General features: G+C 44.0%; 1 protein-coding gene across 2 annotated transcripts in view; it reads left to right on the top strand.

Moving 5' to 3' along the window:
* The window catches only part of cacna2d3a (calcium channel, voltage-dependent, alpha 2/delta subunit 3a), a 776,701-nt gene that overhangs the window by 339,175 nt on the left and 415,447 nt on the right, over positions 1-22,079 (top strand). For both annotated transcript variants that reach the window (XM_080182611.1, XM_080182617.1), the window contains exon 6: positions 19,245-19,376. In XM_080182611.1, the coding sequence (XP_080038737.1) occupies positions 19,245-19,376 (132 nt within the window). The remainder of the gene's footprint in view (positions 1-19,244; positions 19,377-22,079) is intronic.

Below are 22,079 nucleotides of genomic sequence, written 5' to 3' on the forward strand. Positions count from 1 at the left end.
CTGCTGGCTGTGCAGATACATGGATTTGGGCCTGTGTCTGTGGGAGTTTGCGCATTCTCCCTGTGGTTGCATGGGTTTCCTCCGGGCGCTCCGGTTTCCTCCCACACCCCAAAGATGTGCTCTTAGGCTGATTGGTTTTACCAAATTGACACTATTCTCCCCTGAATCTGGCTAAGTTAGGGGTTCCATTCGTAGACACGCAGGGTAGAATAGGTGTAGGGTGATGCGGCGGCGCGGGCTCGTTGGGCCGAAGGGCCTGTTTCCCATGCTGGGTTGTTCTTTGTTCTTTTGTTCTTTGTATCTATCCAGATGCCTCTTGAACATTTTATTGAACCTGCTTCCACCACCTCCTGGGGCAGTGCGTTCCAGGCATTCGCTACCCTCTGTGTGAAAAACTTGCCCCTTACATCTCTTTTAAACTTTCCCCCTCTCACTTTTAACCTATGCCCCTGAGTAATTAACCCTTTGACCCTGGGAAAAAGACTCTGACTATCTACTCTACCCAAGCCTGTCATAATCTTGTAAACCTCTATCAGGTCCCCCTCATCCTCTGACGCTACAATAAAAACAATCCAAGTTTGTTCAACCTTGTTTCATAGTCCATATCTTCCAAACCAGACAACATCCTGGTAAATCTCTTCTGCACCCTTTCCAATGTATCACCATCCTTTGGTCGTGTGGTGATCAATATTCCAAATGTGGCCTAACCAAAGTCTTATACAACTGCAATATGATTTTCCAATTCTTATATTCAATGCCCCCACCGATGAAGGCCAGAATGCCATACGTCTTCTTGACCACCTTGTCTACTTGAGTTGCCATCTTCAGGGAACTGTGGATCTGCACGCCTAGATTCCTCTGTATGCTAATATTTCTAAGGGCTCTACCATTTACTGTATGCTTTCCTTCTGCAGTAGATCTTCCAAATTGCATCACCTCATATTTGTCACGGTTAAATTTCTTCTGCCATCTTTTGCCCCAGGTCTCCAGTCAATTTATATCCTGCTGTATCCTCTGACAATCCTCCTCACTATCTTCTACTCCCCCAATTTTTGTATCATCTGTAAATTTACTAATCAGACTACATATATTTTCCTCCAAATCACATGTATATATCTAACAAACAACAGAGACCCCAGCACAAATCCTTGTGGAACACAGTTTGTCATAGACATCCAGTTAGAAAAGTATCCCCCCTTTAATATTTTCTGGATAGTTATTGCTGTAAGGCAGTTGGAATCATGTAAAATTTGTGATTAAAATCACATTTTCAGATGACTTTCAATGCCGGGCAATTCCCCATCTGAAGTTTGAACATCCCAGGTAATCAACATGCCGTCCTTACTTGTGAACTTCCGTGGTGTAACGTAGGATTTCCCCAGTGCTTCTTTGCAACCTCCTCATTCCCCAGCCCTAGGTAGGCTGCCCTGGAGCTTAGAACTTATGGGCCAAGAGAGGAGTCCTGTTGTTTCCCAACACCATATAAGGATAATCTGTGGTTTGGTAGAACCAGGGATGGAATATAGAACCTGGAGGAACAAGGGTAAACATGTTGCAAAGAGGCTTATAATAAATCTTCCCAGTGGGGCAGCATACTGACACAATGGTTAGCACTGTTGCTTCATAGTGCCAGGGACCTCGGTTCAATTCTGGCCTCAGGTGACTGTCCATGTGGAGTTTGCATGTTCTCCCTGTGTCTGTGTGGATTTCCTCTGGGTGGTCCAGTTTCCTCCCACAGTCCAAAGATGTGCGGGTTAGGTGGATTGGCCATGCTTAATTGCCCCTTTGTGTCAGGGAGATTAGCAGGGCAAATATGTGGGGTTACAGGAATAGGGCCTGGATGCAATTGTTGTCGGTGCAGACTCGATGGGCCAAATGACCTCCTTCTGTACTATAGAGCTTCTTTGATTCTATTCTTTAAAGTATGTGTTTTTCATGAATTCATGGAAAATAAATAGGTGTTTTCAAACTACCCTATGGAAAGAATCTTCTTTAACTCATTTGTTTTCCCAAATCTAAAACTAAATAAACTGTTCAAACATGCATGTGTAAAATCAAGCCCTTAGAGAGCAGTGAAGAGGGCAGAGTGACTTTCTACAGTGCTAAAATGTTTATAATATCCTCACTTTATCTTCAGGGTCAATTCTATAATGCCTTCAGAATAATTTTGGTACTAGGATTTCTTATTTTGCGTGTGCATTTGACATTATCTTACTTTGGAATTAAACATTAATTCAAGATTAATTAATAGATCAACGCTTAAGATATTAGATAGCCAATGCATGTATTAGCTGATAACTTGAATGAGTTAACTAGAACCATTCTGATGGGTAGGATAAGAAACATTGATGAATTTCTGTGTATAAGCCTTTATGACTTTTCCTCAGCATAACAAGTAGGCACTGCTTGTAGCAGGGACTGTGAAATGAGTAAGCAACATCATGGATGTCAAAACCAAATGTTTTTTCTTGAATTATCAATCACTTTTATAACACCAAGGATTACCATTAATGTGACAAATCGTAACTTTTGACAGAAACATTTTCGATTCAACGTTAATGGCCTGGCTCTGGATTTATTCTCCACCATTATATACAGATTCCCATTCTGAATTTTGCTCTGCAGTTTATGATGCAGCAGAACCCCACATATAAGAAATAAAAATGTCCCCAATATCCTTTGGGTTTGGAGTAATAATTTCAGACTAGATCACAAAGGGTTAATCACTTTGTAAGGATCACTGATTGACAAGCCATGTTTTTAGCTTCAACTTTACATCAAGTGTCTCTCTCCATTATCCTGGGTTACTGACTGTTACACGTGACAGGATATATTGCAAGTAACATTCTACAAAAATGGTCCCAGAAGAGAAGCTTATAAGATTAGGAAGTGCTTATTTGTCTGTGGAACAAAATGAACTGTCAACACTGACTGACTTACCAGTAAGTGATTTTTTTTGTGCTAAAATGGAATTCAGTGGTAGAAAGGGAAAATTCTCTTCTGTTTAACTCCTGTGGAAACGGCTCATTTTAGAATAATCACCGCATCTCGTAAAGGTAGAAAATTGATTAACTCAGTTTATGTTAGTGCTTTATCAATAAATGAGAATTGTGGTTTGGTCTTCATGTTATTTACAGAAATCTTACCAAAGATGGCAAAGTGTTATTCCAGTGTGAAAAACGGAGTGTTCCCCATCAACAGCACTAACATGTTTTTGGACTGAATCTTATGCCTCATTAGCAATACTTTTTATGCCCACGAATTTCATGCCACATTTGCAGTGTGTTCCATCTGATTCACCCACCCCATAATGAACTAACTGATACAATCACTGGGAGCTCCATATGAACTGCTCCCAAACACCAATTCCATGACTGCACAGGATGGCAGCCAAGAAGGCAGCACCATATTTTTCAGAAAGGGCCGTCACCAGGATGCTGGATGGAGTGGAGCAGAGGCGGGACATGCTGTGCCCTCGCTCCAGGGGACAGCCTTCCAGTAGGGTCACCATCCTCATCTAGGGCACAGTGGCAGCCCTGGTCAGTGCGAGTGCACTCCAGAAGAGGACAGAGCAGCAATGTGGGAAGAAGATGAATGATCTTCTTCACTCAGCCAGGGTAAGTGCACCACCTTAGTCTCCCATTGGACTCTCACACACCCTTGCACCCCCAACCCTTTCTCTCACTCAGCCACCTTGGCTTCTACCAACACCAGGCACCAGCCACCCCCTGCCACCCCGCCACCCTGCCCCCGCCATAATCAACATCTTTCCCCATTATTGAGTGTGTGAGCTCTAAGGTGCTGAGCTTTGACTATATGTTGCAGGCACAGGGGGGAATCTATGAGTACCAACACCTAAGGATGGCAGTGATTCTGGATCTCACTCCAGCTGCTCCTCCAGTCCCTCAGGGCTGCCAGGAAGAGGATCGACAGAAGTACCACCTGCTGGTGAGTGTCACACCTCCAGCCCTTGACACTGAAGAGAGAAGCAGTCAAACATCTGTGTTGACTGAAAGCAAGCTGTGACACCCGCCAAGATCATCTCAGGCAGCAGGGCATGGAAGTCAGCAGGCCAGCTCACCTCAGCTGCAGATCCTGGGATATACCTGGATGTAGAGTGAGGGTGAGGAAGATTAAGAAACTGCAAGCTCACAGTGGGCATGGGTGAATATAGGCACAAGTGTAGATAGACCACCATTTTTTATTGAATGTTGTGCACAGAGTGTCCACACTGTCTGTTCATGCTACCAAGCTTGGGGAACCGCTGTGCTCAATCAGGCCTCATCCCTGTGGAGTGTGAGAATGGCAATGCTATGTCCCTCCCACATGAGCAACACTGTAAGGAGGCGCTGCTGCTGGCTGCCCCAACCACCCCCCCACTCCACCTCCACCAAAGTTCATTCCCCCCAACCTCCATCAACGGGCCCAATGATAGGCCCATGGCAGGATAAGCTCTCTGTCAGGCAGGAGTCAGGTATATTGCTGAGGTTCAGGAGCATTGCTCTGTCCTCAGTGCAAGTCATCATCATTCCCCTACAGACTCTAGGCAATGGCTTTAGGACCCTGCCCATGAAAACAGCATGGGAACACACTGCTGGCACCATATAACTGGTGAGATGTGAGCCCCCATGGGGGAGAGCTGGTCATTCCCTAGTCCTGCTGATCCCTGAAATGAGATGCTATGAAACCATCCCCAGTGCATTGGCCCAGTTGGTCACTGTCCCTTGCCCAGGGTTCTGCCACCTTCCCTTCTGTGTGGTCATCCTCACCACCCTCCTTGTCATCCTCTTCACCTGAGGAGGTGTGGTGGTCCTCCATCTCCACCAGATCCAGGTGGTCTCCCCGCTGCAGCACCAAGTGCTGTAGAACACAGCAGATTATGATACTGTAGACCCCCTGGGAGATGTATTTTAGGGCATCCCCTGTCCGGTCCAAGCACTTGAACTGCATTTCCAGCAGGCCAGTCACCTGCTCAACCAGCATACGCTTTGCAGTGTGAGCCTCAATGTAAAGAGTGTCTGCTGGTGGCTATGACACTGCCGTCATTAGCCACTTCTGGCGTGGGCACCCCTTGTCCCCGAGGAGCCATCCCTCCAGTCGCCGCTGTCCCTCAAAGATGTCTGGGACCTGAGAGTGCCCAAGATATAGCTATCATGGATGCTTCCTGGGAAATAGGCACACACCTGCATGAGGCACATCATGTGGTCACAGATGAAGGATGGGTATCTCATGGTTCATAAATGGTGCCATGGAGCACACAGGATCCTCCAGACCATGCACTGTAAAGAGAAGACCACAGTGGGCACAAGAGTTCGGGAGAGAATCCTGACCCTCATCCACCAGTTCCTCTGGGACTATCACCCAACGCCGGCATATCCACATCATGACTATCACCCAATGGCAGCACACTCAGTAGGTACCTCAGTGCCATCCCTCACGACCTCCTCTCTGACACATCTCTGCATTGGACCAGCGGGATGCAGCATGTGTGAACCCTCCAAGGCCTCATTGACGCTAAGTACCTGCATTCCCCCAGCGTCCAAGCCCCCAGAGAAACCCAGCTTCATGTTTGCAGGCAGTTGAGTGGCTGCATGTGACTAGTGTTTGCATCCTGAAGGGGGGCCTTGCCAATGCAACCCGTCATGACCCCGACTGGGGTGTGTGATGATAAACATCATCATCACACCCTGCACAGGGGGAACACATCAGTGTTATCTATGTAGTGCTATAGCCTGTCCGGGAATGTCAGCTCAATGCTTGGGACATTGGCCTGCAAAAGGTTAAAAGTTAGCCTCCATTAAACGGCGATTTGGCTTCACAACATTTAATGGGTAACCACTGCTGGGGAAGGTGGCTGGGGCAGCAAAGCGTCTGCCTCTTTGACAGATGAGGCACAGCTGAATCACGAGGCCAGCAGTTAGCATATCCGGCACATTCCCAGAGGACACCCTGTTCCTCCCAGGTCACACGAGGGGCAGAGCTGAACAGCCTTCCATGACCCATTGAGATCTACCGTTACACACAAACGCCCGTGACACAACTTCTATTGACATAGCAAACCTAGCGGAACTTTGGGCCCTTGGACGAGGTTTGGGACTGCTAGGCAGCTTCTCCCCTTTGCCCTCAGACTGCTGCCTGAGTGTGGGGTTCCAGTCATCCTTCCCTGAGTGTGAGGCCCTTCAGGCTGCCACCATTCTTGAAGATGGAGAGCACGGGCTCAAAATCATCCCTGGTGCTTCTAGTCTTGAAGGCTGGGATTTTCTGGCAACGCTGTGGTGGGTTTCCGGCAGTGGATGCAGTGAGCCATTCATACCTCCGTTGCCAGCGGAAGGAACAGGAAAATCCCACTCGAAGTTTAATTGAATAGAGAAACAAAGACCCAGTATCCTAACATTTCTGTTACAAGGTTGTTATTTTAAATACCATTTGTTTCGTGCCCTGCTAAAGTTGAACTGTACCCTGATGAAATCCAGCATTCAGTCCATATCTGTTCATAGACTCTTAGAATCGTAGAGATCTACAGCTTGGAAGGAAGCCATTCAGCCCTTTGTGTCCATGCTAGGTGACAAGTAGCCAGTTCTTTGTGCTTTGTGTGCGTGTGAAAATATTTGGAAGTTATTTTGCAACAGGACACACTGAGGTGAAATTGATCTCAAGCAATGGTAATCGAGAATCAGCAGCCTCTTTGTACACCTCGTCCAAGGGCCCAAAGTTCCATCAGATCTGCTATGTCAATAGAAGTTGTGGCTCAGCAGAACTCCCAATTGCCCATGAAGCCAGCCACAGTCTCCATCACAAATTGCATGGATAGGGTTATTAACATGATTGGGCTTACCTGCTGGCAATGTAAAAATGCCTCAACGTGCTCCATGCTCGATGGACACGCTGGGAAGTTGGAATGTTGCCATGTGGTTATGTTTCCAGCGCAAAATGCTGAAGAATGGTCTCCCAAGACACAGAACAGCCCAACTCTTTGGGTCACGATGAACGCATTAGGTGATCTCTCTGGCATTTTGGGGCCATTACGAGATCCAATACAAAGCCAAGTGCATTGCCCTCAGTTGTTCCTTTTTTTGTTAAGCTGGAGGATCTTCCTGTGGACCTCTATCAAAATTTAATTCTGAGTCTTCTGTGAAGAGGGGGAATCCGTCTGTGTCCTATTTCTGGGCCATTGCCCCATCTCGCTGCTGACATGCCAAATCAAAATTGCAATCCCCAACTATTTATTTTTGCATTCGAAAATCAGCGGAGACAGAATTATTTTCAAGGTTAAACAACAAACCAATCGATCATTTTGAAAAAAAAAGTAGATGGAATAGTTTCAGTATTGTAAAGTCAGATAAAAGTATGTCTTATGCTTGATATTTTTGAGTGCCAGTTCCCTAAGTCGCTTATGAATGAACAGATTAGCTAAAAGTATTTCCAAACTAGATAATCTTGTCTTGACAGCATTTAAATTGTTTTTTTTCCCTAAATGATATTCATAGCCTCTCTAGCTGTTAAATTGGAATAAATTGGAAAATTTCTTTTTAACCAAATCTAAAAATGGGGTGTTGCAGCTCATATTTCAGTGTAGTTAAAAGCAGATAGTGAAAGTTGATTCCCGGAAGAAACAGAATATTTTAATTGCTCTTCGAATTTCATAGCTTTCAGCGAGAAAAGTGGTTTTATACCAGAACCAATGAATTATGCAAGTGAAGTTGTTTGGTTTTAAGTAGTATCTATATACTTGGCTGTACGGAAAAAATAATGAAGTGTTACTTCAACAAGTCATCTAATTTTCATTATTCCACATTCTATGAAACTAAGTGTTTGGTAAAATGTTCCCACCTACATGGAACAGATCATTGGATGCATTTTTAAAGCAGTTTTGAATCTAATAAAACAAAGGTAATTTGTTAAGCGTTACTTGCAGCAAAACCTTGTTAGAAAACATCAAACCAATATATTTAGATTGATTAAAGCCAGACAAAAGGCATGAAGGTTGAGAAATTTGGCCTCACTGCATCCATTTTCTCTACACTCAATGGCATTCTCATCATCCATTATGGTGAACAAAGTTTGTGTGCTTACTGAGAGCATGTGCCGCCCGCCCATTGGGAAAGGGCAGAAACCGGCAGTAGTGCCGAAACCTGAATGTAAAGACCCCAACCCCTGTTTGAAGCACTCACTGCAATGCTGAAGCAAATGAAGGTTTAGGAAAATCAGATCTGTGTGTGCCATCAGCACATCTCCCCCATCTGCAGTTATCATTCTCTCCAGCCTCTGTCTGGATGTAATGTCCTGAGGAATTGGGCATCGCTCTGTCCTCAGAGCCTCTCCACCCCCTTCATCACTTTCCTGAATGCTGCTTCTGACATTGGAGCAGCCAAATCTTCAGTGTTATAGCCTAACCTATTCCTCTCAGCATGGTGGCAGTGCTGAGTGATACCATGGAGGGTATTCTCAAGTCAATTGTCTTCAAAACAGCCGTACATTTGCCATTCTTACTAATGCTGTCAAGGACAGGTATGTCTAAAAAAAAAGCAAGATGGCGAAGATGAGGTCAGGATTAAGATTCCCTCACTCTCAGCTCCAAGTTCAGATGGCAACTGCACTTCAGGAGTTGACTGCTTCAATCAGTGATGGTCTTATTGAGCCACCACTCTTGTGATGGACATTCAAGCTCCCAACAAAAAAGCATTCTCTGTCCTTGCAACTCTTAGTGCATCTTCTAAGTGGCATTCAACATAGATTCATCTGCTGCAGGAATGTGGCAAGTAAAAATCTATAGGCGATTTCCTTGTCCATTTTTGACTTGAAGCCATGAGACTTTATGGGTCTGAATATGTTGAGGACTGAATATAGGACATAATCTGCTACCCTGGCATGCTTCTCTGCAGTTCGGACGTGAGAGATATGAAAAACAATGACACAGCACTCAAAGCTCAAATTAATGATACAAGACATTCATTACAATATGCTCATGACAGTTAATCACAAAAAAAGTATATGTGCATGATCACCCAAAGGGCAATCAACCTCCTCTGCTCCATACCTCTAGCAACTGACTAGACTTTTGCAACAATACTCTTTCTGTTCTTTCCCAGGTGGACAGGATGTTTCATTCAGTATTGTACTGTCCTATCTGTAACAAACTTAAGCTACAATTGTTCTTTGACATGGTTCAATTTTTTTTGTTCAAACTGTGACATTAGACATTCCTCTGACAATGTACAAACATCGGAAACCTCCTTCAAGAATGCCCCATCCCTCTTGGCTATTCCCTATGTTTTCAAGATCTTTATCAGCAACTTATTTCCTGGATCATGCGTGAATACAACAGTTTAAGTCCTTTTAAGGTTCAGACTTTATACAAACTCTGTTTTTCAACCTGCATTTCTATGCATTGCAAACAAAGATACTTTCAATCCGTGAGTTCATGAAGGCTCCTGTAGCCTTCAAAACACTTAAGAGCAATTGTGTTAGCATTTTTTAAAAAAACATACTAATTTAACTTTGTGTATTTAGGCATCAAGGATGGAATTTAGTGTCGTTCCTTGAGGCAAGTTTGGAACGGAGGGGTGGGGGCAGGGAAGATTCTGGTTGGGGACCCCTCCCATTCCGGAAACTTCTGCCCCCAGAGTCCCTGACCCCAGGGAAATCATAGAAACCCTACAGTACAGAAAGAGGCCATTTGGCCCATCGAGTCTGCACTGACCACAATCTCATCCAGGCCCTACCCCGATATCCCTACATCTTTACCCGCTAATCCCTCTAAACTACGCATCTCAAGACTCTAACAAGCAATTTTTAGCATGGCCAATCAACCTAACACGCACACCTTTGGACTGTGGGAGGAAACCAGAGCACCCGGAAAAAACCCACGCAGACAGCGACCCAAGCCGGGAATCGAACTCAGGTCCCTGGAGCTGTGAAGCAGCAGTGCTAACTACTGTGCTACCGTGCCGCCCAAAGAAGCACAGTGCCACTGTGCAGAAGAGCTGCCATTGACCACTGACTTGCTCTCCAATTGGCAGTCTTTCCCCAAAGATGGCGAGATGGGTCCAGGCTGGCTCGCCATCTGATGGGTGAGACCCCTCATTGCCTGGATTACATTTCACTAAGTTTGAGGATGTGTAAAATTTCACCAGAGACCTGACTTGACATCAAAGCAAATATTGCTTTTAAAACATTCAAATAAAAGCGAAACACTGCAGTTGCCAAAGAACGTGAACAAAAACTGGAAATGCTGGAAACATTCGGAAAGTCTGGCAGCATCTGTGGAAAGAGAAACAGAGTTAGTGTTTTGAGTCCAGAGTCATGGAGAATGCGATTGTTCTCGATTGGTTCAGCTTCCCACCTCGACACTCCATATGGTCTAGCCCAATCACATGACCCTCAGGGAACACTTCCTTAAAGGGGCCATGTTACCACACTCCTTTCCCCTAATTCCTGAATTCACCTATGGAGGAAATAAAAAAGAACATCATTAACATGGGCAACAAATCGCAAAAGACACCAGCGATACCTCAGGGCAACTCGTCATAAGCTTAGTCGATCTGGTGATGTCTAAACCCTGGTAGAGTGTCTCAGTTCTGAGGTAGGCTTTTCCGGGAATGAAGAATCAGGCTGGACAGTTGCAAAAAGCAAGCTCATCAATCCAGATCAAGATCCTCCTTGGTAGCTGCTGTATTGTTAATTACAGAAACCACAGGTTGGTCTGGTTCCAAATTTACAGCAGGGATCCTTGTAACCAATCCTGGTGAATCCAAATTTACTGCAGGAGTCATCTATTGATGTTGGCTGACATGACCCGTGTGGTGTTATAAGGCAACACAAAACTGGCTATACATAGAGGAAGAGACCTATTGACTTGTCTCTTCATTGACGATTTGAACTTTTGTACAGCATGTTTCGCTAACCAATTTGAGGCTGGTTGGTAAAGTGCTGATCTCACATGGTGGTCGTGGTCCTCACCGGCAAGAATCACAGCTGATCACAGACATAATGGTCTTGCCAGTGAGACTGGAAGCCATTACAGCCTCCAGTAATTGGGGCAGGGCCGGCATGTGCCCCTTGTACAGTGCCACCCTGGCACTGCCTACTGGCCACCCTTGCACTGCCCACCAGACATCCTGACAGTGCCTGGGCAGCATAAAGGGGTGGGGTCTGAGTGGGTGGAACATGAGGCAGTTGGGGCTGAGGAGGGTAGGGAAGTGGTAGGGAGTTCTGCAGTGGGGGTGCATGGAAGGGTAGAATCTGCAAAGATGGCAATTGGAGGGGTCCCGATGTCCGTGGGTGGGGGAGGAGTTGCGGGGAGTGGGGGAGGAGGAGAGAACACTTTATCATCCTGTACACCTCATATAGATCTCCTTTTATTCTTACAAGTTCCAGAGATTATAGACCTAAACTGCCCAATCTCTCTTCGTAAGACAAACTCCCCATCTCTGGAATCAATCTAGTGAATCTCCTCTGAACTGTCTCAAATGCAGCTGGATCTGTCCTTAAATAAAAGCATTTAAACTATGCACAATATTCTAAGTGTGGTCTCACTAATGCTTTGTACCACAGCAGCAGCACTTTGCTACTTTCAGTCCATGGATTTCTCAACAGCCCAGCCAGATGTCAATGTCATTGTGAGTTAACCCATCTCACTGCTATTCTGTTTCTCTCAGCAAGGATTACAGTCTTCATCTTCAAAGATCTTGTCTTGGAGTTCTCTCCAAACTTCTCTTCAACCATGACCCATCTCGCCTAGTTTCAGTCACATCTTCTGAGATTCCCTTCCTTTGGATTCCCAAGTCGACATTCAAACACTAGCTCACAAGCACAATTTCAGCTCTTTGTCCAGGCCTAGCAGAAACTACCGCTCCAAAAGGGTACATTAGATCCAAAGACCCACAACACAGAATCATCAACCTTCCACTGCCTTCTTGGATCTAAGGATTCCCTTGAGTCTTCTTTTGGGTACATGTAATCCAGCAGCACTTTTCAATTACCTTCTTTTACTTCTTGGGAATGCCGGGGATTGCCCGCCGTTCCCTTGTCTGAAAGGACTTGGTACTTCTCCTGAGCCTTCTTTACTTAAAGTCCACCTTCCTCAGCATCTTCTCTGACTTGGAGCCTGTTTTCTGTGCTCCTCTTCTTTAACTTAACTTGGACTTGTTTCTGTCACCCATACTATCCCTGACCTGAGATGTCTTTTTGAGATCTCACTCTGTACTCTCTCTTCTGTTTGTCCCCAGTCCCTGTTCCCACCCTTGTTCCCAGTCTGGGACACTTGCTGGCTAGGGTGCACTTCAGCCAGTCATTTTTACGCCCTTCTTCTTTTCTCTCTACGCACAGGTGTGCAGGGTCCATCCTGGGCCCAAAAAACATGAAGATACAGAACTGCACATGTGCAGCCTGCTCCTGGCCTGCACATGTGCAGAAAGTACAAAGGTTGTTGGGACTTGGAGTTGCCTACCTCTGTGCTCCACACTATATTAATTAATACCCAAACTTCCATTTGGGACAGTCTTGAAAAATCCAAGATCGTTGGTCACCTTGCTTATTTTAAATTAAAACATCCTAAACAACAATGCAGGCAGGACTTGTGATACAGTGAGTATAGTGTTCCAAAGCGTCAGGTTCAAGTTCCACATGCATTCATAAGCTGAAAAACAGGTTGATTATCAACCCAGATATATTTTATCCAATATGTCTATGGCAGGCAATAAGAGTGGGTAAGTCTTCTGGTCAGCCATGTATGATGTGGTATGGTGCCTCTCAATATATAGATATAGCCTCTGGCAAGACAAGCTGGTGACTTGTTCCAGGAAAAACTAGCTACAGAAACAGACAGCATTGTCTGCCTCATACATCAATAAACACAGGAAGTTTCTAAGCCTAAAGTAACACACATCTGCTTCTAACCATTCCTGAGAATCCAGCATGTCCATTCATTCTAAGAACAGAAATAGTCTTTGAAATATGAAAGCCAATGTTGACTGTGCTGAGATCCAAGAACGAGACATTGAGGTTCTATGTGGTCAACTTGATGAGGTGAATGACCAACGCTGCATTCGCTAATTGGAAAAGGAAATGTATCCTCATAATTGCCATTCTGATATATCTTGGTCTGCTTGCTATCAATTGTCTTGTGTTCCAATTAAGCATTGGGACCAAGCAAGCAGTTTTGGCCCTTTTAGAGATGATGCAAGCTTGTGTAACGATTTGGCAGTCTGATCTGTACCCAGTCTCAACTTCTAGATGTGGTTTCCTCGCATGTGTTTGTAGAAGTAACCTTGTTGCTTTTCAAATTCTTCTGCTTTTTCTCTGACATTCTCACTGAATAGCAGTGATAGCTTAAGAATGGTCAGCAGCGTGAGAAAGTTACCATTTAGAACATAGAACATAGAACATTACAGCGCAGAACAGGCCCTTCGGCCCACGATGTTGCGCCGACCAGTTAAAAAAAAACAACAACAATGACCCACTAACCTAAACCAATCCCTTTTCGTCCATAAACCTGTCCACAGACCTCTTAAACGCCCCCAAACTAGGCGCATTTACAACTGCAGCAGGCAGGGCATTCCAATCCCTCACCACCCTCTGGGTAAAGAACCTACCCCTGACATCTGTCCTATAACTACCCCCCCTTAGTTTAAAGCCATGCCCCCTCGTGCTAGATTTTTCCATCAGAGGAAAAAGGCTATCACTATCCACCCTATCTAAACCTCTAATCATCTTATATGTTTCATATGTTTCAATAAGATCCCCAATCTTATTTGTCATAAGATTAGTCACTGTCTTTCCAGTCAGAGAGTATGGGGCAGATCGGTAAGCTGACTGGAAACAAACTGCCCATCCCCACTGCCCTTTCCCATTACCCATTCCTATTGTCCTTTCCCTTATCCATTCCTATTGTCCTTTCCCATTGCCCATTCATACTATCCTTTTCCATTATCCATTCCCACTGTCCTTTCCGATAACCCATTCCTATTGTCCTTTCCTAATATCCATTCCAATTGTCCACTCCCATTATCCATTTCTATTGTCCATTCCCATTGCCCATTTCTATTGTCCTTTTCCTTATCCTTTCCTATTGTCCATTCCCATTGTCCATTCTCATTGTCCATTCCTATTGTCCATTCATATTGTTCTTTCCCATTATCCATTCCTATTGTCCATTCCTACTATCTTTTCCCACTATCCCTTCCAATTGTCCTTTCCCATTGCCAATTCCTATCGTCTTTTTCAATTGTCCATTCTCTATTATCCATTCTCATTGTCCACTTCCATTGTCCATTCCCAGTACTCATTCCACACCTTTGTGCAGTGGCCTTTGAAGAGGCTCTGTGATGTCCACATACTTAGGAAATAATTTGCGATAACAAATTAGTTCTGAGGAATGAAGCCAACTTTTTCAAATTATGCGGGGTCAGAAGTGCATGACTGGCTTTGCCATTATTGTGTTTAGGCTTTGCTCCAGCTTCTGTTACTCTGCATCCTGGAAAGTCAATCTCAGATGCTGCAAATGTGCATTTGCCATCGTTGAGCATCAATGTGTGTTTTGCAAGTCAAGACAACACTGTAAATAACCACTGATCATGTTCTGTTTTGTGCCTTCAATGGCTAAAATGTTGTCAAGTAGGTCGGATGTATCCTTAATGTCAAATAAGACAAGACTGGAGAGACTATCTTCTGGAATGTCATAGAACATTCTGCAGTACTGAAACCTTCATGAGTAACAAAAACTATGAGATATAGGTGTTGGTCTTCTAATGGTAGCTGAAGTCTATCGAATGTTAAGCTTTGTGAAGACAATGGAATCATGAAATGATGCTGCTAGCTTTGATGAACAGATGACTTGGTCATGATCATTGTTTCATGTACAGGGATAGCAGTCTTCATCAATGTCTGTCTCTGTGAGAGGTTTCATTGAACCATTTTAAGATGACTGCCTCCAGAGACAGCCTCATGGCACAGTCAAATGGCTGCAGAAAGCTAGATTGGTCACTCCGTCTGGTTATATTTCAAAACCCAAACATTGCTGTTGTTTGTGCGACCTTGCAGCATTTCCTACACTATAATCGTAACTGCATTTCAAAAAGCGCCTCAGGACATCTCGAAATTGTGAAAGTTGTCTTTTTTTTCCTACAGCTGAAACAGGCAGGAGTTGGAAGCAAGCATCTTAACCAGGCACCCTAAACTTTTTACATTTAAGTTGACCTCTTATTCAAGTTTTTCTTCCTCATTAGCATTGCTTATTCTTTTTCATTATGTTCATTGTTTAATTTCTTCTGGCATATATTTTAAGTTTTCCTGCACATCTTTTTCTTTTTAAAAGATAATTTCTGTCGATTTTCTATATTCACAAAGAGAAATAATATATACTTATATAACTCTGTTAAGCCCCAGGGCACTTCAAGATAATGGAGTCTTCAGTATCCACTGTTGGTTAAACACAACTCAAAATAGTAACACAGAGGTCAAAAAGCAAAAGTAATAAAGCTTAATTTTAATGCTTGTCCACAGTTTATTTCATAAAAAGGGATCCAGCTCTGTCTCCAGAGTCAGGCCATTTGAACAGTTGATGAGATGCATAATTTCGACCCTTCCCCCCAAACTGAGCAATGGATGAATTTTAGAACAAGTACAGTATCTCTAGCAAACAAATTCAATTTAATGCTTCAGTGCTCATGTCAGATGTAGTCACTTTATAACTATGCAGAGAAAATGATTTGGAAGCTCAAGTACAAATTTAATAGTTATTTGGTTTATTAAATTATGTAATGACCATTAAAAATTATAACCAATCAATCCCATTGAAAGATACGTACGTACTGATTATCTTAGCTCATGCCCTCGATTTTGTTTTTCCTGACTGTGTGAATATCACAGGGAAGGCAGCGCTATTGCACACAGGACTGAGTTTGCATGTATAACTTGAAAAGTGGTTCTGTCCCATTCTTTGGCAGATAACCCAATTTACATATTTTGCTGGAAGATTCTATTCACCAGGACTGACTCTATTTGCTGGCTATTCGCTGCTTGAAGATATTTTTCAATCATTTTTGACAGTGTAGTTTGTTCTCTGCAGGTATGATGGGACATATCACTTCTCAACTGAGTGGTTTATTGGAGCTTTAAATTCAAAGTCAACTCAAATTGCACACTTAGGAGTCATCTATGCGAAAGATGATTTCATGGCTAATTTAGTGCCATTATTTGTTGTATAGTAAGTTCATGTGCAATCAAAGGTCTTCTATGTCAGCATAGAGAACTTTACACTATATCTCAACTAAGTACACTTTACTTTTCTGTTCTTGTCAATTTTCTCCAGTTCCTTCTTGGAAGAATGGACTGAAAACAACTATTAGCACCACACTTGAGTTGATTCCCAGGGAGCTCTCAGGATGCCAACATTCTGACCCACTCCCAAGTACCCCAAGTCTATGAAAGATCTTGGCAATTTGAGGGCTGCCCCCTTGAGGATAAGGGATACCCTTAGAAAATCTGACTGATGGCACCAATTTGTCTTCTGCAGGGTGCTCCAAAAGGTCCCTGATTGAGCAGACAATAGGTCTCCTAAAGATAAGGTTTAGATTTTTGGACCACTCAGGTGGAGCTCTCCAATACTCAGCACAGAGAATGTTCCAGGTGATAGTTGTCTGCTGCACCCTGAACAACCTCATGCAACAAAGTGAGGGATGTCTTCTGAGAGAGACATGGAGGACACACCGTGATGCCACCTGTGACAATGAGGACAGTGAAAGTGATGGTGATGATGAAGGCCAGGATATCATGGAGCCACATGCAGCAGCAGACAGATCTATGACAGTCAGATAGCCAACAGATTCTGGGCAGAGGAAGCTGCTGAGACATTTCCTTTGCTATTTGTTTTTTTTTATCGTCTACTGGCTGTCAGACTCCTTTCTGGTTACAGATATCATTCTTTGCTCTAATATACTTTGATTTATCATAGCTGAATTAAATTGGCAGGGATGCCCGCTTGTCACCCTCACACCCACTCCCAATGACGGGCAGACCTTGGAGAGAGCTATTTAAAGGCAGAACAAAGTAGATGAGTCCACAGGGAGTTCAATATCCTGATCCCACCTTCCCCTCCATATTCCTTGATCCTTTTAGCCCCAAGAGCTATAGAAACATAGTAACTAGAGGAATCAGCATGAAAACACCATTTGGCCTCTCAAAATCACTCCTCCATGCGATTTATCATGGAAGATTGTGTTCCTGTTCCCCAATCATCACTTTCTCCAAATCACTTGAAATGTTTATCATGCTAAGAGGAAACCCTGGTCCCCTCCCATCTAGCCTCTGTTGCTCAGTACCCATGGTTAAAGTGATGGAGTGCAGGTCCAAGGACATACTGGTCAGCCACTGTGTGTTCCACTGAACTTGGATCTCCAAGGCAGCTGCCATCCTTTCCATTGGGGCAAGTGCTTGCATGCTAGAACCATAACAGACAGAAGGTGGATTGACTCCTCCAGCCTTCGGTCCAATCTGCGCATGGCCTCTAGTATCTCTGCCTGAAGTTCTCCTTCCTGTCTCTCTCTATCTCCATCAGATCTCTTAGGGCTGAATCCAGAGGCTCATCATCTGCATGGGACTGAGTACAGTCCTGGTCTCCAGCAGTCCTCCAGGTTTCAGGGACCTTGGCAGCCACTTCTCCCACTAGCTGTGGACCCACTGGATTGTGATCCCGAGCCTAGTTTAGAACATGGACTCAGCCAGGTGACTATATCTGCACTGGTGGTGGGGCAGGTGAACACTGTGATGGTGCATTCTCTGAGGCTTCTGAGGCCTCATCCTCAATGGTGGAGTTGGGCTGGTTCTGTGGCTGACCTCCCATATGGCCCCCACTTTTCTTGCTGGTACCTGGAATGAAGAAAAGAAAGACTTAGTGGATGCCTAAGCAGGCTACTTAATTAAAGTAATGTGTAACTGTGTTGCCACATCCGACAACTGCAAGCTGGAGGCGACCTTGGTGGCTCCCTGAGAATCCTACTCGCCTTCACCATGGTCCACCATGGATATCTTAGCAACCTGTTCCTCAAAAAGGGGTGAGGACTCGAACATCCCAAATGTCGCCTCTGGTCTTGGTCCACTCCCACCTGTGTGTATGTGTTCTTATCCTGCAGACAGACGGAAGAATTGACTGGGACCCCTATGTGTGCTTGAGCACACACTTAAGTGCAAACATGCCTATGCAAGCTCCTGAGCCTGCCCCAGTAAGTGTTTAACAAGCAGGATGTCTTGCAACTGATAGAAGATTGAGAGCTTTAAGTATTTGGTACCCATTCAGTACACAAATCCCATTGGCTGCTCAATCATGTCTGACATCCATGTGAACTCACACACTTACACTGCTTGATTCCCTTATGAGTGTCACTTTGTAGTGAGTAGATGGTGCCACTTACCCTGGTGGAGTACAGCAGCGCATTCATCCTTTTTGGTGGACCCCATGGTCGCTAATCTTCGCTGCAACCACCCCCCAGTCAGAGAGGCCTCCTGCTACCAAGCACGGGAAATAGAACTCCCAGCCTTTCCTGAATGGCATAGAGGAAAAGCTCCAAAGAGGCTCCACTGAACTGTGAGACCACACATTGTCTACTCTATGACACCCTGGTCTTGGCAGAATCCGGAGCTCCTGGATTGCAGTGAGTAATCTGAGTGCTCAATAAATACGGTGCCTGGAACTTTGGCCCCCAGGAGGTAACAGCGGGGATGGCAATTTCCTGCCTGACGTGAGATTTGATGAGCTTCTCCTGTACATGTAATGATCTGAACAGCACAAGATTAGGGGTGCTCAGCTGTCTGTTCCATTGTGGGAATTACTCCCACTTCAGTGCCTGCCTCCAAACTTAGACCCCAGAACAGAGGATTCTGGCCCTCGTTACATAAATTTGTACAGCTGCCTATGCTTCAAAGATATTTAAAATTCCACTTTATTTTAGTCTTGTGTGTGTTATGTTGGCCAACTTATTTAGTTCCTTGTACCGTCCATTATAACTTCATATCATGCATCATTGCCTGACTGAGAATCTACACACAAACCTGTTCTGATGGTTCTTTTGATCTGCCAGATTACCTCACCCTCCATTCATCTACTCCCAACTTCCAGTAACTTCATTCACTACCCTCCCCTAAGGTGAAAATGAAATTGAAATTGGAAACTTTCCTGTGAAGATGTAAAATTTGTGGGAAAGGCTATTTTACATATAAGACAAAGGCAATATTTCTTTCTTATTTTACAGACCCTGCCATAGTAAATGGAGTTTCCTGGTCTGAAGCGTTGAACAAAATATTTGTTGACAATTTTGAACGTGACCCTTCTCTTTTATGGCAATACTTTGGGAGTGCCAATGGATTCTTCAGACAATACCCAGGTATGAAACAAATTATCAAATTACGCAATGTCTACAGAACACTAAGTGGAAAAATATTTATATTTTCATTTAACTTTACTGTTTGGATTTAGTTAAAATGCAAGATTGATGACTTCCAAACTGATAGAAGGATGTTGCTCGGCACCAGCTTTGCCTTTATTAACTTAGGACCCAATAATATATACTTTACCAGCAGTAATGCTGCACATGAGGTACTGACTCCCTCTATTATAGTGAGCTGAGGTTTATAGTTCACACATCTCTGGAGAAGGTCTTGCTCAGGGATGAGTGTATGTTATGTCCTAATATTCTCCCATGGGCCATAATTAATAATCTTTTCATGAAACGGTTTTAATTCATGCATTGTTAAAGGAATGCAGCGTCCCATTACTGAATCTTTTAAATGCTACCTGATGCTGATTTTACGCCACAACTTGCACTACCCACTGTGGAATGATCAGAAGCAGAGCACCATCCACAAACATTCAAATCTATCTGGAGTGATCCTTACTGGTCTGGCTGCAGTGTTATGGGTGCTTGGAGGGAGGTTGGGGTGAGTTGTGGGTGGTGCCAGGTGCTATTGAGAGTTGGAGAAATTAAGAACAGTGATCACCTTTGCTGTTCTTGTCAGGCCACTAAAATGTTTCTTACGTTGAACCCAAGTCCTGGGATTGATCTTCAAGCAGGCAATCTCTTCCATCTCTTCCACCTCTCTCCAAACGTACACTTTTGATATCTTCATGATTTTGGTGGGAGGAAGAACTTCATTCCTTACCCTGGCTTCTTAAAGAAGGGCCTCCAGTGAGGCTTTGGAAAATGTGGAGGCCCGGCTTCCAACTCATCTTTCAGTTTGAAGCCTTAAAAGCCAACAGCATCAGTGAAAAGATTACAAGCTTAAGAGGTGTGTTCTCGCTTTATAAAGGTCTTTGCAGGCTTGCCAGAAATCCCACCCAAATAGGTGGGCACTTAAAAAAATGCATTCACAAATGTGGGCTTTGCTGGCAAGGCCATTTATTACCTACCCCTTGTTAGAAGGTTGTAATGCATGTTCTCTGCATGCCTGTGCAGTGAAAGCGACTCCACAATAGTCTTAGCAAGGAAGTTCCATGATTTTGTAGCAATGTTGTACTACTGAGTTACTTGCTAGGCTACTTGTAGAGGTTTGTAAAATAATGAGGGGCACAGATAAGGTAGCTAGTCAACATCTTTTCCCAAAGGTAAGGGAATCTAAAGCCAGAGGGCATAGGTTTGTGGTGAGATTGGAGAGATGCAAAAGGACCCAGAGGGGCAATCTTTTTCACACAGAGGGTGGTGAGTGTCTGGAACGAGCTGCCAGAGACGGTATTAGAAGCAGATACAATTTTGTCTTTTAAAAAACATTTAGGCAGTGACATGAGTAAGATGTATATGAAGGGATATGGGCCAAACACAAGCAATTGGGACTAGCTTAGTGGTAAAACTGGGTTCTTTGAGCACGTTGAGCCTCAGGGCCTGTTTCCATGCTGTAAACCTCTGTGACATTGACTCTGAGTGTTTCCAGCGTTTTCTGTTTTCGTTTCTGGTGCAGTCTTTTGTTGCCGCGACTCTATCAACTGGAAAATTCCATAAATAGTTGAACACTCTTATGTCCATGCCAAGTTCTTTAGTTTCTTTAGGGCCTCATAATTCAAACATTTTTCAACCTTTCCAGAGTCTGTTTCAAGACGGTACCAAATGCAATACTGCTGAAACAGACTTGTATTTATTCTTATTGATCTCCGATAAGCCTCCCTAACCCTATATATATTAGCGCGTTTTTTTCCTGTATCATTTTGTGTAGTCTGGACATTCTAACATTGAATAGCACTTTAACTCCATTTGGGTTTTTATGGACAATTTCCTGAAATACGTTTTGTGCTGATGACAGTTAAAATGACAAGCATGTAAGTCTCAATCATCCAAACAGGGTATTAAACATTATCAACCTCCTGCCTTTCTCATCAAGAGCTACTTACAAATATCCTGACTTTGCGTCAAGGGCGAAGGAAATTCACAGATCAGCAACTTTATGTGCAATGTCTTCAATCTTTGCATAAGCATTGTGTTCCCTTATGATTGCCTTGTTAAGCCCTGATTGGCATTTATCCTATCAAGCACTACCATAAAGTTGACATTATTGGTTACCATCTTAACTTCCAAACAAACTTTCTTACCAAGATTCAGTTTATTGAAAGGATTCACCACTAACAATTTCAAACATATACTTCTACTCAAAAGAGTTGGTATTTTTGGGGCGGCACGGTGGCACAGTGATTAGCACTGCTGCCTCACAGTGCCAGGGACCCAAGCTTCAATTCTTGGCTTAGGTCACTCTCTAAGTGGAGTCTGCACATTCTCACTGTGTCTGCATAGGGTTCCTCCGGGTGCTCTGGTTTCCTCCCACAGTCCAAAGATGTGCAGGTTGGATGGACTGGCCATGCCAGTTGCCCCTTAGTATCAGGGGGACAAACTAGGTAAATGCATGGAGTTATGGGGATGGGACCTGGGTGGGACTGTGGTCGGTATGGACTCGATAGGCCAAATGGCCTCCTTCTGCACTGTAGGATTCTATTTTGTTTGACTAGCCTTTATGTTTGATGGAAAGTATCAGTTTAATAGATAATGCTTCAAATGCTATCTTCTTTAGCTTCATTCTGCAGTACTCCAAAGCTGTGACGTTGGCTT

Source organism: Carcharhinus amblyrhynchos, chromosome 3 (assembly GCF_965287045.1).
Source record: "Carcharhinus amblyrhynchos chromosome 3, sCarAmb.v2.hapA, whole genome shotgun sequence".
Lineage (NCBI taxonomy): Eukaryota > Metazoa > Chordata > Chondrichthyes > Carcharhiniformes > Carcharhinidae > Carcharhinus > Carcharhinus amblyrhynchos.